This window comes from Vigna angularis, chromosome 2 (assembly GCF_016808095.1).
Source record: "Vigna angularis cultivar LongXiaoDou No.4 chromosome 2, ASM1680809v1, whole genome shotgun sequence".
Classification (NCBI taxonomy): Eukaryota; Viridiplantae; Streptophyta; class Magnoliopsida; order Fabales; family Fabaceae; genus Vigna; species Vigna angularis.
In genome coordinates, this window is record NC_068971.1 from 12,401,847 (window position 1) to 12,421,063 (window position 19,217).

At 33.0% G+C, this 19,217-nt stretch overlaps 1 protein-coding gene across 1 annotated transcript; it reads right to left on the reverse strand.

The window, feature by feature from the left end:
* Positions 1 to 3,313: 3,313 nt before the first annotated feature.
* LOC108328396 (adenine/guanine permease AZG1) lies at positions 3,314 to 5,274 on the reverse strand. Its single transcript, XM_017562262.2, has one exon. The coding sequence runs from the start codon at positions 5,158 to 5,160 to the stop codon at positions 3,388 to 3,390; it is 1,773 nt and encodes a 590-aa protein (XP_017417751.2). The 5' UTR covers positions 5,161 to 5,274; the 3' UTR covers positions 3,314 to 3,387.
* Positions 5,275 to 19,217: the final 13,943 nt, after the last annotated feature.

The window sequence follows — 19,217 nt, forward strand, 5'->3', positions numbered from 1 at the left end:
TTTAAAATTTATTTTAACAATAATTTATACTTTTAAAATTATTTTTTAAATTGGTATAAGAATTTTATTATATTACATCAATGCTTCAAACTTTTCCCTCACTTTTTATTGTGTTTTTCACGTCCAACTTTAATTTAACTTATTTCTACTTTATTTTTTATAATTAAAATAACATCATTTTCTCTTGAGATTTTAAGTTTTAAAAATATATAAATTTGAAAAAAATACCAGATATTTATAATATCTTAATCTTGATTTCATAAATTTAAATAATAAATAAACATATTTTTATATCTTTATATAAAAATATTATTAGAACTAAACAAATCACTTAACATTTTTCACTCATTTCTTCTTATTTTTCTTTACTTTTCCCCTCCCCCTTTAGTCCGAACAAAACCAATCAGGCAAACAATTTTATAATAAATCATTGTTTTGCAATTGTGAGAGATATTATCTTTTGTTTTTATAAGAATTGTATTATTTTTAACAGAAAAAAATGGTGAATGTCTTCTTATCTTTGATTGATGTCTTTATACCAAAAGTTTTATTAAAATTATTAAATATATTATTATTATTTATATATTGAATTTAGACTATATTTTTTCTATTATAAATAAAATATTATATATATATATATATATATATTTAATATAAAAATAATAATTTCATATATAATTTTTAATATATATTCAATATAAAACAAAAATAAGTTATAATTAAATTAAAATGTATTAACGATGTCAAAATCTCTTTACTATAACTATAAAATGTCATCTATGATAAAAATATCAATTTTTGTGATAATTACTTTAAAAGTTATATTTAGAATCATTCTAACTAATTAAGGACTCTATTTTCTTGAAGTTGACATCTAATATTACCTACCATTGTACCTTCACCTTTTGTAGGCTTTATGTGGACCTTGAATTATCGTTGGTTCAATAATGTCATACCTATTAAGATGTTAACAACTGTCAATCTGTTATTATCTTTAACCAATATACTATTATTATCTTTAACCGTAATTATTATCTTTAATCAATCTGTTATTATTATTATGAAATTATTAATTGCTTACTTGTCTAAGGGTGTTGCTTCTCCACTACCACCGTATATTTCTTTCACTTCCCCACATTATTTTAAATACAATTATATTCTTAAGTTAAAAAGATTTTTACTTTTACCCTATTTTAAATAATTTAATACCCTAATTTTACTTTCACGGAACTTTCTTCCCCTACTTTCTTCCCCTTTTCCCATTTTCGTTTCACCTCCCTACCTCCCGTGCTTCCATTCCTTTTTCTTCAGTTTTACAAAATCATTACGTTCAAAAACTAATTATATATCACATCCAAAATTAAAAATTTAAATATAAACTAATATAAATATACATTATTAAAATACATTAAAAGTATATTCAAAAATAATAAATCAAAACATTTAAATTAAATTATTAAAATATCTAATAAACTAATAAAACAAACCCTAAAAAAAATTAAACCTTTAAACGGAGGTGACATGGTTTGTTCGAGTGCGCACCTGGAGGAAGCACCACACACGCACTGCACCACGAGAGCGACACTGCACCACCACGAGATGGAGACTGCTTGATAATTCTTTCCACCACCACCAACCTTTACAACTTGTAGTATCTCACAGCAGACCAAAGAAAGAGAGGAACAAGTATAATGTTAAAATGAAAGAAAAATATTTTACTTATACACGATACTACAATAGGTTATTAGTGAAATAGGTTATGAAGGAGTAAAATTAAAAAATAATAACCATAAATATAAAATTTTATTGAGGGGCAAAATAGTAAAGGGAAGGTGGAGGGAGAAAGGTGTGGTGGTGGAGGGAGCAACACCCCTTGTCCAATCTATTGGCCCAATAAGACTACTTCTGACATTGACCCAATAATAGTAGTATCTGTACTAACCTAATTACAGTCTGATCACTCACAGGTCTATTTTACCTGATTAACTGTTAATATAGAGAACATCAAATGATCATGATTGCTAACCATTCGATCAAGAATGTAATTTTTCATACTGTTCGGACCAAATCCTATATACCATACAGTTATATTATAATAAAATAACAAAATTATTAAATAAAATAAATTTTTATTTTAATTTGAAATTTATTTTAACAATAATTTGTACTTTTAAAATTATTTTTTAAATATGTATAAATTTTTTATTAGATTACATCAATGCTTGAAACTTTTCCCTCACTTCTTACTGTGTTTCCAGACAACTTTAATTTAACTTATTTTCACACATAATTTTTTAAATATAAAACAAAAATAAGTTATTATTAAACTAAAATGTATTTACGATGTCAAAATCTCTTTACTATATATCCTTCAACTATAAAATGTCATCTATGATAAAAATATCAATTTTTATGTTAATTACTCTAAAAGTTGTATTTAGACTCATTCAAATTAATTAGGGACTCTATTTTCTTGAAGTTGACATCCAATATTTTATTATTCTATTCTATTTATTAATATTTTCTATATCTCAACAATAAAAATGCAACTTGTAAATATTATTGCTGTTTACAAATATTTTTCATACGCAAACTCATTGTTATTTGATTCAGTGATATATTTTGGACCCTACTCATATCTATGTTCCTTCGGATCAAGAAACCTAATAATTGAATATCCTTTTCATTCAACAAACTAACCCTATTTGCACAAACAACACCTTCTACCCACATTCTCATATTTTGAGTGTAGATAATGTAAAATTTACACAAGGAAAATTTATACAGACAAACAATTAACGATAAAGGTGCCGTGATATAATAAAAAATGTCAAAAACCTTTTATCATCAACAAAATGGGATTGAGATGACGTATCTTACTTGAAAATGTTACTTGAAAATGTGTTCTTCGACTATATTAGAAAACAACTAAAAGAAACAGAAGAAAACAAAACAAATTAAGTTTGAGAGGTGACCTAACTTTTCAGGACTGAAACTCGAAAACAAAAAGGAAAGCACCATTACATTTGTGCATTTTGTATTACAACTATCTCCAAGTCAGCGACTTATAAGAAAATGAACTAAAAAAATTGAAAAATAACTATTTTTTTTTTACACAAATCTCCTATTTTCTTTTAACACATTCGTTCTTAACTATGTAAAAAAATTCCAATAAAAACTTTTCAATTATTAGTTATTTTTATTAAAATTCATAAAATCATAAAAAATATCATTAAAAGTGAAACTAATAATTTTTCTATCAGTAAGATGGTGTAAAGATTGAGCAGAAAGATAATGATCATAAAGCAGGTAATAACATAAGGAAAACTTTTCATAATTTGTTGGATTAAATAGCGTTGTTTCCTAATATAAAAGATCTACATAATCTTATACTTCAATAGCTTTATCATGTTCTAGTTCATGATGATCAACAACACGAGCGTTTGTGTTTGTGTTTGTATTTACATTTACATTGAGATTGGATGAAGCATCCTTCAAGTTCTTCTTCCCCTTGCTCACACATTTCCTCATCAATTTCTCTCCCCACTCCCACGCATTCAACACAACATACGTTCCAATGCCTCCGATCAACCCATAAGCTATAGAGTAGGTTAACGGCATCATCAGAATCGTCACAAACGCTGGTATCGCTTCCCTCATATCCTCCCAATCAATCTCCGTCACACATTTCATCATCATCACCCCCACCAAGATCAGCGGCGGCCCCACCGCCCACGCCGGAATGGAAGCCAGCAACGGTGTGAAAAAGAACGCCAACAAAAAATACCCCGCCACCGTTATCGCCGTCAGCCCCGTCCGTCCCCCCTCGCGTATCCCCGTCGAGGACTCGATGAACGCCGTCACTGACGACGTGCCCAGCAACGACCCCACCACGATAGACGAAGCGTCGGACATGAACGCGAAATACTGACCCTCGAAATCACCGTTCATGTCGAGAAACCCCGCGAATCTAGCCATCGAATATAAAGTCCCTGTCGTGTCCAATATATCAACGTACAGGAACGTGAACAGTGCTTCCCAGAATGCACCTTTCCCCATGTGAGCAAAACTAAGCGCCCCCGCCGTGGATTTAATCACGTGCACGTCAACAACCTTTTTGAAGTAATTGTAACCCGCGTCGCCGAACTCCGTGTTGGGGAACACCGTAACTGGCGTGTTCCTGAACCACGAGATCACGGTCACGAAAACGATGCCGTATATCATAGCGCCCTTTATGTTCTTCATTAGGCAATATGCTATGATGATGAACCCAACAAGACCCATCCATAGGGTGGGACTCTCCATGCGGCTCCCCGAACATAGTATCTTGTCGGAGACGGCGCCGCCAGGGATTAAACTAACGGTTCCATTGATTGTTGTGACGGGAGCTAACGCTGTTAGTTTGTCTTTCGTGCAGCCTCCGAGTGTGATGAGTGTTGATGGGCTGAACCCGACGAGTCCAATGCCTTCGTTGCTCTGAAGCCCAATGAAGGCCAGGAAGAGACCGATTCCGGCAGAGGAGGAAACTCGGACGGGTTTGGGAACGAGTTTCGCCAGTTTCGCGCGGAATCCAACGGCCGATATTAGAAGAAAAATTAAGCCTTCTAAGAAGATAGCGGTTAATGCGGTTCGGTAGGGTATTGAACCCGACCCGTGATATCCGACCACGGAGTAGGCGAAGTACGCGTTGCCGCCCATGCCTGGCGCGAGCGCCAATGGAAGGTTCGCGAACACGCCCATTATGGTGGACCCCACGAGAGAGGATATGACAGTGGCCACGATGAGATCACGGCGCGTGCGTTCCACACACGCTGCGTAACCAGGGTTGACGGGCGGGTACTTGCATGAGGAGTCGGGTTGGATAAGAAGGTTGGTGGGGCATTGGGCCAGGGGAATTTTGGGGTCAGAGCAGTTAGGGGTGCAATCGGAAACAGAGCAAGTGCCGCCGGAGTCAGCTATGATGGTGGCGTTGACGGCAAGGATGTAGGCCATGGTGAGAAACGTGGCTGTACCGGCACGTATCTCGGTTGTAAAAGTAGAAGCGCGTTCTTTAAGCTTAAAACGCTTGCCGACGCAGCTTTCAGCCACCGCTAAATTTAACCGAGAGGTGAGTTGACGAGTCCGAGTTTGACTCGGAAGTGGTGCTTGAAGTTGTGCCATATGAAGAAATGTGAGTGTGAGTGTGAGAGGGTGTGTATAGGAAGGTTGATGAAAATGAACTGAAAAAAAGAAAAAGAAAAAGAGTTGGCTGGGAATCAAAGAAGGTTGATGAGTTTACGTATTGGGATCTATTTTCATCCTGTTATGTACCTATCGTATTTATATTCCTTCTTAGTGCAATTGGACCACCTCTTCATTGCCTTCATTATTTCTTTTTTAAATTCTTCTCTTTTCAATTATTTTATATACTATAAAGGAAAACATGTTGTATCATATAAAAATTCAATAAAAGTGTCTGTTCTATAGTGGTTTTGTTTGCAGTTTTGGTGCCATTTTCTGACTACAATTGTCTCTTTGCTTTTGCCTACAAAGATACAAAAATAATAATTTTGGTTCATCTCTGATTTTGGGATATTTTTAAATTTTCTATTATTCCGTTTTTAGAAATTAATTTTCTTATTATTTATGTTGCTATCCTGTTTATATTCCTTGTTCATGCTGTATGGTTTACTGGACCTCGCTTCTATTGGATCCCTTAACATTGGATCCACTTTTTGTCTTTCTTTTTTCTATCTTTTCAGGAATTTTCTTTTAACTCAAATTGGAGTATTTTGAAAACTAAATATCAAGATAGGTCGTTCATAAACACATTATTGGCATATGGTTTTTTATACAGTTTATTAGGCTAATTCATAGTATTAGTTAGATTATTAAAGCCAAATTTATTAGTCAAACAGTAGTTAATTATGTGGTGATCAAAGTCAAACTTTGTAGTTACCTAGTAAGTTTGATGCCACTATTGTTTTTCTCTTTAAATTGAATTTGTCTTGTGACATGTCAGGTTATGTGTAAGTCTTTCATTTTTCTTAAAAAATAGGTTTAATTGTTAATGTGCATTAATAAGGTAAGAGAGTTCTTTAAACTGTTTTTACACCTGTATCTTATTGTTATATAAACTCAACACTATATCTACTTCAGATATTCAGAAATACAACTCACAAAATATTCATTCAATATATTTTGTTTCTCTCGGGTTATACCTCCTTGCTTCTCTGCTTTTCTATTTTTCTGCTTTTCTGTTTTTCTGCTACCACTTTCGCTGTTCTATCAGATTGGTATCAAGGGTCAGGTCGAGTAAGGACCTCATGAGTTTCGTGATCACGATGCAGTGCGGTTGGCCAGATTGATTGAGGCAAGGAAGAAAGAAGGGTATCAAGATTCTGATTCTTGATCAAAGAAGAGTGGTTGAAGAATGGCAGGATTGGATATGCCAAAAACGAACCTTCCTATAATGACATAGAAGAATTAGAGCAAATGGAGTACGTAGATGAAAGTTTTGTTCAGGTTTCAGGATGTCAGCGATGTGGTTGAGGAAACTGGATTCGAGCTTGACCTTGGTGATTCAGAGGATCAGAAGGCTGCATTTAGGAGAAAGGACAATAAAGCCATGCTTATTCTTCATTAGTGTGTGGATGATACACATTTTGAGAAGTTCCAAAATGATGTGACAACAAAGGAGGTATGGAACATTCTATTGATGTGTCATGCAGGTGGAAAGAAGATAAAGAAGGTGAGGCTCCAGACCTTGAGGAGGCAGTACAAGCTCTTACAAATGGAAGAATGTGATAAAGTACGAGAGTATTTCAACAAGATTCTTGCCCTTACAAATAAGATGAAATGGTGTGGAGAGAAAGTCAGTGACATGATGATCATTGAGAAGATTATGAGATCTTTGCCTTCAAAATTCGACTACATTGTAGTAGCTATTGAAGAGTTGAGAAGGTGAAGATCGAGGAACTTCAAAGTTCCTTGGAGGCACATGAAATGAGATTGTTGGACAGAACCCAATCAGGAATGATGAGCAAGCATTGAAGGTGCATCATTCCAAGAATGAAGAGAAGAAAAAATTCAAGAAATGGAAAGGGAAACATGTGAAAGGGAAGTGGAGAAATGATAAGAGCAAAGATGATCAAGATGAAACTGCAACATAAGAAAAGAATGACAAATCAGATAAAACCTTTTGCAAGAAAGACAAGAGGAATGTTGAATGTTTTAATTGCCATAAGTATGGGCACTACTCCTATGAGTGCTATTCTGATAAAGGAAAGCAGAAGAAGGTTCAAAGAAAGGAGGCTCACATGGTTCAAGAGGAATCTGATTCATAACCCCTCACTCTGATGGTAACTACATCTGCAGAAAACTCACACTCGCAAGATCAACTGTGGTATTTGTATTCGGGATGTTGGAATCATATGCATGTCAGAGAGAATGGTTGGTGAATCTTGATGAAACCAAGAAGAGTAGGGTGAAGTTTGCTGATGATAACACCTTGAAAGTAGAGGGAATTGGTGATGTTGTAATCAGAAGGAAGAATGGCTCGCGTGCCATTATAACCAATGTGTTGTTTGTGCCTACAAAGAGATGTAACCTTTTGAGTATTGGCCAACTGATTCAAAAGGGCTTTATAGCAGTGATGCGAGGACTCAATAAGGTAGAATTGTTTGATGAAAACAAAAACTTGATCTTGAGAAGCAAGATCTCAAAGAATCAAGCGTTTCAAATAAGCTTGGAGGCAGTGGAGAATGTTTAGTGTTTGAATCATGTGAAAGACGAAGATTGGCTATGGCATTGGAGGTATGGCCATCTGAATTAGAGGAGCCTACAACAACTGGAAATGAAGCAGATGGTTACAGGATTGCCTAGTATCAGTGTGTCAGAAAAGGTGTGTGAAACATGTTTGGCAAGAAAGCAGTCAAGAAAGCCATTCAAGGCAAATCTGTGCATAAGAGCAAAGGAGTGGCTGGAAGTGGTTCACTCAGATATATGTGGACTGTTTGAAGTCCCTTCACTAGCAGGAAACAGGTATTTCATCACATTTATGGATGAATACAGCAGGATGATTTGGTTGTTTTCTATTAAATTGAAGAGTGAAGCTTTGGATTTGTTCTTAAGATTTAAAGCATGTGTGGAGAGGGAAAGTGGAAAACTACTGAAGATCTTGAGAATGGATGGAGAAGGTGAATTTATCTCAAGTAGCTTTGAACACCACTGTTAAACGAGTGGAATCAAACATGAAGTTACAACACTTTATACTCCTCAGCACAATGGGCTAGCAGAGAGGAGAAATAGAACCATACTTAATATGGCCAAAAGTATGATTAAGGAAAAAATGGTGTCACATAATATATGGGGAGAGGCGGTCTCAAGAAATGTCTATATATTAAATAGGTGTCCAACAAGGAAGCTGGAAGGAAAAGTACCTTTGGAAGTATGGACAGGTGTGAAGCCATCCGTGAGCCACTTAAGAGATTTTGGATCACTTGCATATGCACATGTTTCAGACCAGGAAAGAAGTAAGCTACGAGACAAGAGTAAAGCAATGATCTTCGTTGGATACCACTCAACTAGATCCTATAAATGTTTTGATCCAATTAAAGGAAATTCAGCCTAGGAAGGTCTACAATATGTAGAGAATCTAGCAACACAACAGAGCAAAAAATAAGCCCTGGAAGCAGTGAGTGTGTGGAATCTGGAAGCAATGAAGGAGTGGAAGACAACGAGCACCATTCTGAAGCTACCAGACCACGAAAGAGACATGTGCTGCCACAAAGAGTTAGTGAGTGTGAGGTGTATGTTGATACACAGATTGGTGATGAAGGAGATCTGGTGCACATAGCTTTGTTTGCAGGTGTAGAACCGTTAGATGAAGTAGAAGCCTTGAAGAAATCTGTGTGGAGAGATGCAATGAAGGAAAAAATTGATTCCATCGAGAAGAATGGAACATGGGAGTTAGTTGATCTTCCAGTTGGAAAGAAAAGCATTGGAGTGAAATGTGTGTTCAAGCAGAAACTCAAGCCAAATGGATCAATATCCAAACATAAAGCAAGATTGGTTGCAAAGGGATTTCTTCATAAGCAAGGTATGGATTTTTTTAGAAGTATTTGCACCAGTAGCTAGAATGGAAACAGTTAGATTGGTGATTGTAGTAGCTTGTGCACGAGGTTGGCCACTCTTCCAGCTTGATGTGAAGTCTACGTTTCTTCACGGACCCTTGGAAGAAGAGGTCTATGTACATAAGCCTCCTGGTTTCATTGAAAGAGGAAGAGAAGCACAAGTTTATAGGCTACATAAAGCCTTATACATTGAGAGAGGAATAGAAGGATTGACTCCTTTCTCATCAAACTCAAATTCACAAGGTGTGTTGTGAAGCATGGAGTCTATGTGAAGGGAGACACAGGAGAAGATCTACTGATATTATGCTTGTATGTGGATGATTTACTCATCACGGGTTCAAATGTAGCTCATATAGAAGATTTTAAAAGGATCATGGCATTTGAATTTGAGATGACAAACCTGGGAATGTTGAGTTATTACCTAGGAATAGAGTTTGCCTATACTACTGTAAGGTTGATGATGCACCAGAAGAAATATGTTGGAGATTTGCTAAAGCAATTTAACATGTCATCCTGCAATGCTACAAGGAGTCCAATGGAGGTAAATTTGAAGTTGTTGAGAAATGAATCAGAGAAGGGAATAAATGAGACTAAATTCAAGAAAATAGTTGGTTCTTTACGATTTCTGTGTAACAGCAGACCAGAGCTGACATTTTGTGTTGGCTTGATCAGCAGATTCATGGGCAGCCCGAAGAGATCTCACCTGTTTGTTGCTAAGAGGGTACTAAGATATGTTCAAGGCACGATTGATCATGGAATACTTTTCATGGTGGTGATCCAGTGGAAAGGAAGAGTACTTCTGGATTTGTGTTTCTGCTAATTAAGGCACCTGTCTCGTGGTGTTCTAAAAAGCAATCAGTAGTTGTTTTATCTAGCTGTGAAGCAAAGTACATTGCTGGAAGTTTTGCAGCTTGCCAAGGTGTGTGGCTGGAAGAATTGCTAAAGGAATTGAGGGTTCTATAAAGACTCCACTGCAGCTAAGGATAGATAACATTTCAGCCATAAATCTTTCTAAGAACCTAGTGAGTCATGGTAGAAGCAAACATATAGAAGTCAAGTACCATTTTCTAAGGGATTTGGTGAACAAAGGAAGGATTGTCTTAACATACTACAAGACTGAGGAGCAAATCGCTGACATTCTTACAAAATCATTGAAGATTGAGAGCTTTGAATTTCTAAAGAAGAAGATGGGTGTTATCTCCGTAGGTGCTTGCCTAAGAGGGGAGTGCATTAATAAGCCAAGACAACTCTTTAAACTGTTTTGACACATGTACCTTGTTTTTATATAAACTCAACACCTGTACATACTTCACATAATCAGACATACAACTCACAAAATATTCATTCAATATATTTTGCTCCTCTCGAGTTATACCTTATTACTTCTCTACTTTTCTGTTTTTTTGTTTTTCTCCTACCACTTTTGTTGTTTTATCATTAATTAGTAAGATAATTTTTATTATAGTGTTTTTGTGTCAAATTGGTTCCGTTTTAAAAATAATTTCAATTACATTTTAATTTTTTAAAACCTAATTGAATTAATTTTTTTATATTATTAATCATGATTTGTTAATCATAATTTTAATTTCTAAATTTTAATATAAATATTAATATGACTTCATAAAAATTTGGTTAGCGTAATTAATGATTTTTGTTCAAAAATATCTAATTGAGCTACTTTTTATTAGTGCACAATTAAAACTTTTTTAAAACAAAAACAAAATCTTGACAGACGGCTACCAAAGTAAAGACTATCCAACTAATTAAACCCAAAAAATAATATAAAAATAATTCATACAGTGTACGTCATAAAATTAAATTCACTCAATTCTAACAAACTCACCTGTGCCTTCTACTTTGAGAATATAAATTCATTTAGCTAAGAACACATATTAGAAGCATATATTACGTGCCATTAACCAAATATTATCTATAGTCCAAATTTTAGAGCACCAAATTATTTCGTTTTAATTGAGTTTCCCTTACATGCATTATTTCTACTAGATAAGGCTGGTTTTACAAGGGTGTTTTATTCTTTTCCTTTTTTTCCTAAAAAAGAAAAATAATTTTTTGGGTGATGAAAATAAATTTAAAATAATATAAATCTTAAACTAGTTTCTTTATGATTTTTTTCAATTTATTTTACTCTATCATTTAATTAAAATATCGTATAAATCAACACACTTATCATACTTTGAATTATGATATAGATGATGTATTAGCCAAAGTTTCTCATGTTTTTTTTATGAAGAAAGTTATTGTATTGATAAATTAACTAATTTATCTTTGATTTATAGAGAATAATGTAAGTGATTTAATATTTTATTTCTATGTAGAGATTTTTCATAATAAGTATAATTTATCTATGTTTCGTGAAGTGCAATTTTATCATGGGTTTTGTGTGGTTGATAATGTTAATTTTTACCATTATCTGAATTACATTTTAGTGACAAAATAAGCTCTCATTTAGCTTATTACATGGTTAAATCCTGACTTTTATCTTCATTTTTAAAGACTATTAGTTTGGGCTACACTTGTGTGTAAATATGACTTCAATCCCTTATTTTGATATTTATTTTGGTGCTAGGAAGATCCTCCATCATACCGAAGAACCTTGGTAACTTAGAGCAACAAGAAAATCAGCAAAAATAGGAGTTTTAGAAGCCCGGGCGGTGATGAGAGCCAATTTCTAGCATTAAGCGGTCACATTACAGAGAGCAACCCTAAATACCAGTATTGAGTGCCCCTCTCACCGTTGAGCTCCACCTTGAAAGAGAGCATCTAGGGCTGCCACGAAGGTTGATGCTGAGCGCCAAAGCCCCGACTTTGAGCGTTGACTTTGCTGATTTGTCAAAATGTTCTATTTAATCAAGTTCTCATGAAGGAAACTAAGTCTTTAGAGGCACGATTTTAGTCTTTTGAGCTCACGGATGCTGCTTGGGGCTTGTGGGAACATCCTCTTCTTCCTCCTTGTGTCTCCTTCTTCTTTCATCTTCCGTTTTTTCAGCTTGAGAATGAAGAGTCAAACTCATCTTATTAGGGATATTGTGTAGCAATTGAATTCTCTTGTACTTTATAAATGATTCGAATATATATATATATATATATATATATATATATATATATATATATATATATATATATATATATATATATATGCCTTTTTCATTTAAATGCTTGAAATAGAGGCATGGATAGCTTGATTTGCAGATTTGCTAGGTTTTGGGAAATCTAGTGAACCCTAGGCTTGAAACAAGGAATCTAGTGGGGGATTGTATCTAGGGTAGAACATGACCTATTTATTGTCTTAAATCCTATATCTTAATGTGGATTTTTTTGTTGAGTAATTAAGGAATTGATGCTTATTAAGAAAATTTAGACTATTTCACCAAAGGGATTAGGGTTAGAGTATGGGTTGACATTAATGTTTGATGGAGAGCAGATGAGTTTGTGTGTGCATGAGAGTGAAGGTTGTGAATTATACCCTTAATATGTCATTCCATTCCATTCCTCACCTTGCCATTCTTCTAAGTGCCTCCAACTATCAAAGTTCACCTTTTAATTCTTTGTTGTATTTGTTAGTCTAGATGAGTTACCAATCGTACATTTTTTTACAATTACATGAGTCTATAATTGTTATTACCATGTTTTTTTACTTGAACGATTGGTGTGCTTGCTCAGGAGTTAGTGGTCTCTAATGGTTTTTATTCTTTCATTTTGTTTTTTCTTTTTAATAAATTTTCATGTGATAACAAATTATCGATTGGTTGAAGTGTCTACAAAGCTAAGATGTCAAAGTTTATGGTAATATCTAACCTCCTTGGTTTGAAATTATTATAAATCATGTATTATCCTAAGTTGAATGACTAATTTCTTACAAAATAATGAACTAAGATATCATCATTATATTATTATTATAAAAATGTCTGATCCGTTAAAACAATAATAATATTTTGTTATCAATTATAATAGTATTTTAATTTCAAGACCTGACTACTTTAGAATATATTATATTTATTGATTTTAAAAATTTAATGAGATAAAAAAGAAAGAAAAAAACTCATAATACCAAGTTTATGGTAAGATTGAATAGTTGTTAGTTGTAAAGAGAAATGATTACAATTATTTTTGCTGTATGATTAATGAATAATAGTATATTAAGTCATAATAAAGAAAATCTTGAAAATTTAGGTTATATAGTCAAATTTAAAAAGAAATATAGGTTGCAATTCTTGTAGATAACTGAAACATATATAATATTATTAAAAAATATTAAAAAAAACATAAATATAGGCTACGATTCATGTAAATAACTGTAACATAAAATGATTCAGAAAAATATATTCAAAAAGACATAAGTATAAACTATAGTTCAAATAGATAATTATAAAATAAAATCTTTCAAGAAAATATATTAAAACAAGTATAAATATAAGTTACGGTTTTTGTAATAATCATAGCCTATACTTAACAAGAGTATAAGTTACAGTTCCTTGAGTGAACTGACCTATACTCAAACATTCAGAATATGAAATATGACTTTATCTAAATTGTAACCTATATATTATTAATAATTTTGAAAATATCATTTTATAGACTTCGTTTTTATTATGATCATAACCTATAATGTATAGTTAAATACGATTTACGATAGTAAAAATATCATATTTTAGTAAAGAAATAATAAGTTAGAAATATTAAATTTTAAAATTTTATATTTAAAATAATGTAAGATTTCTTATATATGAACAATTCCTATTTTATGAGTGATCGATTTGTCCAAACTATAATGGTAAAAAATTTCCAACATGTTTAATTATTAAAAAATGGATTAGTATATATTATATTAGAAAAAATAACATGAGGTAGAGACAGTGTGAACGTGTGATGGGAAAACAATTGTACGTGGAAGGCATTATAAACTAGAATAGCAACCGAAGGTTCCCTCCTACGAGTGACCACAATCTAGTAACATCATGTTGTCTATTGACAACCGTATTCCCTCCAAAAATGAACAAAGCTTTTTGCAAAGAGTTCCATTTTCATAGGTAATAAGGTTCCTTGTCCTACTTTTTTCTTTTCAAATACATCTGGTTTTAAATTTAAGGGTTATGATACCTGTGGTCTCTATAAAAATTCTTTTAATCAGAAATCTCTAAGTGCAACCTTTTATCCATTCAAATAAAAGGAAAAACTACAACCATACACCAATAAAGGAAACAAAGAATGATGTTAATAAGTGGAGAGGATGAGAGAATAATGAAACCCTTAAAGTTTACAATAACTGGGATGAGTGGTGTCTAAAATCGTATTTAATCAGTCAAATATATTTTTACATAATTAACCAAATACTTGCCAATTTTCTATATATTTTTAAAAGCTAATGATTAAAAATATGTTTTGAGACCTAGGGGATTTTAGATGCTTTATCTTAGGTCATATTGATCGAGTAAGACAGAATCTTATGTCTCTTATTCTCAATTATTCATCTCCTTTTTATTATTGAAAGTCTTATGTGGGTATTTTCTTTTAGCCCAAAGAATTTCCTACACCTCAAAGAAGAATAGCTTTTCCTTGCCTCAAATTTCATCTATTATTTTTTATTTATTTTTACATTAAACACTAAAATACTCATGCAAAATTATTTATATAAACTCCTGTGTTTCATTGTCACACCTTTTCAGATTAATAAAAACGCGTTATATGAATTCATCATAATAATATATAACTATTTTTAAAAGAGTGCGTAAAAGTGATAAAAAAAAAGAAAAAAAGTATATTTTATTGTTTTTGTCAAAATCTTAAATTTCTGAAACCTTATTTTTAAGTAGAGTTTTTAAAAATGATTGGATATGAAAATATAGAAATGAAGTTATGCAGTTGAAGAACACATGACAATGACATAATTTTATATCCGAAAACTTTTACAGAGAAGCAGAAAGCAACGTAGATTCCATTAACTACAGAATCTTCTCCAGCATTGATTGATAACCACATAAAATTGTTGAAACAATGTTACTTAGGTGGAAAGAATAAGAAGTAATCGATTGAGAAGAAAAACAGAAAATAAGGGTTAATATTTTTATGGAATTTGTAGAGCCTTGAATATTGTGTTTGTAGCTATAGCTGCACTGAATCTCTGAGAAGTGATGATAAACTCACTCATATGTTGCTTTCCAGGTTCTATTATGATCCCATCCAAGAAGTAGTGGTAATTAATAAATCCTCTGTATACCACTCAATTCCACCATGACCACCCTCTCTTCCTTTCTTCCTCCTTTTTCTCTTTCTCTCTTAGATCAGAACTTCAACTTTTAGGTGTGTGGTGGGGGCACACTATTTTTCTTGCATTGACTAAAATTTATCCTTTTCAAAAATATAATAAATCAACCAAATTCTATGATTTTCTTCAAGTATATATATATATATATATATATATATATATATATATATATATATATATATATATATATATATATATATATATATATATATTATCAGTGTATATATTAACAAGTTAACAATATTAATGAACTATTAAATATTCAATGTAAGTTGGTAACTAGATTGAAATGGGCAAAGTTGTTTTAAAATTTTCAGTTAAATTCACTCTTTTTAGGTTTATAATTGAGTTTATATTTACTCTTTTATCTTGATTGAACTTGTAAGGTTAGTTGAGTTTTAACCAAAATTATTAACTAAAATTAATTTTTAAAATATTGGAAAAATTAGACGTTTTAAATAGACGATTTTCATTAGATTGTTAGAGTCTAATTTGATAATTTAGTCTATTGAATTTTATTAGATAATATGGTTGAGTTTTGATGATATGAGGTTTTGTATAAAGCCTTTTTAAACATTCATTCTTGTTATGTGTGCAACTAAAGTTTAAAAAGCTCATATATAGTTTGAAAAATGATTTTTTGACACAACTAATTTTTTTACATTCATTTGATACTACTCTTCTCTACTTTTTACTCTCTCATTTCTTGGAAAAATACAAAAGTTTACACTTTTATGACCATTTTACCCTTATATTCTGTGTCAAATGAATGTAAAAGGGTGTCATGGTATCATTACTCATATCGTTTATAGCTAATATAGTGATAGATCACTAGTGCAGTCAGGAGAAACGACAACGGTTATTTTCGCAAATAGGTCGTGAATCCTGAACCGAGGCATATACATACGAGACAAAAAGTCTACCCTTTTATGCCTCGGTCAAAACCGAGGCATAAAAGGGTAAGATTTTTCCTCGGTTTAAAAGTAACCGAAGCAGTAGGGTTTTTGTGTTTGTTTTTATTTTTTTTGCAGGACTTTACGCCTCGATTCCTTTTGAACCGAGGCAGTATGTCGGCCTCTACTGCCTCAGTTGGGACTTGAACCGAGGCAGTAAAGTGTTTTCTAATTTTTTTTGTTTTTTCGCCAGACTTTCTGCCTCGGTTGTGACCTTAACCGATGCCATAGGGAGACTTTCTGCCTCGGTTATGGTCACAACCAAGGCGTATTCCCCTGTTTTTTTTAAGAACAAGTCTGTTTCTACAACATTCCCAACTGCAGAAACAAATATGCATATAATTTTACATCCAAAATAGTCCAGAACAATCCAGAAGCATAATAAAAATTATATTTAAACATAAATGCATTCAATGCAATCATAAATCAACTTCTTAGAAGCATAAATCAATTCAATGTAATCATAAATCAACTTCTTAGAAGCATAAATCAATTTAATGTAATCATAAATCAACTTTGAAGCAAAAATCAATCCAATGTACAAAGTTAAACTAATAATAATGTACAAAAGCATAAAACAACTTAGAAACATAAACTTAGAACGTACTATATCCTAATATCTGCTACATACTATTATATAGTTGAATTAGATATTTAGCTAGTGCTTTCCTCACGAGTTTAAGTGACTTCTCTAGAATTGGAGTAGTCATATTGAATCTCTGCATAAAACACAATGATTTTAATTAGTGTATATGAAATCTAAACTATAGAGAAAATAAAATTCAAACCTAAATATTACCGTTTCCCATCCACTCGTGTAATGTGAACGAATAATGGTCATCATCCAATACATGATGTAGTAACCACACTCATATGACCTGATTTGTCTATTACACTACAATATATCATCATAATTATAAAATGTTAAGTAACATCATTGGAATAGTACAAAATGTAACAAAGTATGGACTAAACTACCAAACCTTAAGGTTCACCCATGCAAGTTTTTTAGCTGTAGTAGTAGATCTCCCAAACAACATCATATGTGCTACAAGGGAACTATTAAAAAAAATGCTTTAGCATACATTTATATAACAAAGAAAGTTGAAACATTGAGGTTCTTACCAATCTACTACTTGTCTAAGAGGGCTGGGAGGAGACTTGTGCAATGAACAAAACCAGACAGTAGTGTTCTCCGGTATGGAGATCACAAGTAGCTGTCAATGACTTCTAGAATTGGTAATAACTTAATTGTCATATACCAAAACTCATAAATGAAACTTTAAAGTTAACAAACTTCACTTACCCAAGTATAGAAGGGAGAAAATATATGTCCTTCCCCATTGCAAAGCAGGTGGTGATGTATGCTTGGATTTCATCAAATTTATTTCTTTCATGAGTCATATGGGGTCAATGAACCCATATACATCATTGAACCCCATCTTGTTACTAACACCAAACATATACCTGAAATGAAGAAATGATCTGATATAAATAGCCTCAAAATACACAGGTCAAAGAGTACAATTTGATCGCTTCAAATTAATGCAGAGATGACCATGTTTACATCAGAATGAAGACAAATAAGAAAGCATTCCCTCTGAAGTGCATTGAAAATCTTCCAACATTCACTGCAGAATTTAAAAATACCCTCCTTTTCATGAGGAAAGTAAGTGGTCAGTTCATCAATTAATTTATCATTTTTTTTTATTTTTGCACTCAAACATAAAGGTTATTTGGTAGATGGAGAGGAGGACGACGGTGCCACCCATTCGAGAAATGCAGTTGTAGAGGAGCATTGATTAATCGTTGCTGAAGTACCAATTAAGGGTTATGTTCTTTGTGCTAAGCACTAGGGCGTAGGAGTTAGGGTTGGCTTTGAGAAGGTCCTTAGCCAGGGCAACAGAAATGAGTTCCGCACTACATCCCATGTCGCCCAGGTTGTAGCTCTTGATGTTGCTCCTCAGCTTGTAGTGGTTAACAATGAGTTTTGCACTGCATCCCATGCCACCCATGCCGCCGAGATTTTCTGCTCCTTCTCCGGCTTGTTGTGAATTAAAAATGTTCTGATAATTCCTTGCAACTATAGCTAAGGATAATAAAGCAAACTAAATCTCAAAAGCAAAAAGAAAGTGATTCATTTTCTCCCCTTGAAATAAATATATCAGAAAAAGTTCATCCATATTTTCAACACAAATATAGAGTTTTGGACTTATCTGGACTTATCTGTTCTTATACTAGCTTCTGTAAAAACAATTTTTTATAACCTTGCACTTAGTGGTAAATAGTATGAGAAATAGAATGTGCAGGTGATGAATTTCTTATAATCAAAGCAACGATGCTGAGGCCGAGCGCTCATTTGGTTCCTCGTGATTAAAGGGGATGTCGATCGGGCGCCACGGTGGGCACCAAAATGTTTCGGTAGGGTTGAGATCCCTAATCCAAAACATTCAAAGTTCTCCGCTCCATCATCCAGGTTGCGCTATTCTCTCTCTTCTCTTTCTCCTAGCCGCGGGAGAAGGTACCTGCAGAAGACACTCCACGCTCGTGACTTTGCGTAATAATATTATAATAAAGATTAATAATTAGAGTTAAATTACCTGCCTTTTCTTTCAAACAAATATTTATAAATTATTATAATGAGCTTATCGTTAGAACTAACTCATTAATCACCAATAAATGACATTATTCATATTAATTGTCTATAAATGACAATTATTTTCATTAACTTCTCATTGATTGCTCAGATTAATTTCTAGACCGGTCGGTCATTTTCTTGTTGGACGGTCAGTCGCCCGATCCTTTGGCTAACCAGGTGGTCTAACAGTACAAAGGTCTTCTAGTGTGAATGCGAGTTTGATTTAAATG

Excerpts from the sequence above, each read along its gene's own strand:
- LOC108328396 (XM_017562262.2), bottom strand. The coding sequence starts at position 5,160 with ATGGCACAACTTCAAGCACCACTTCCGAGTCAAACTCGGACTCGTCAA.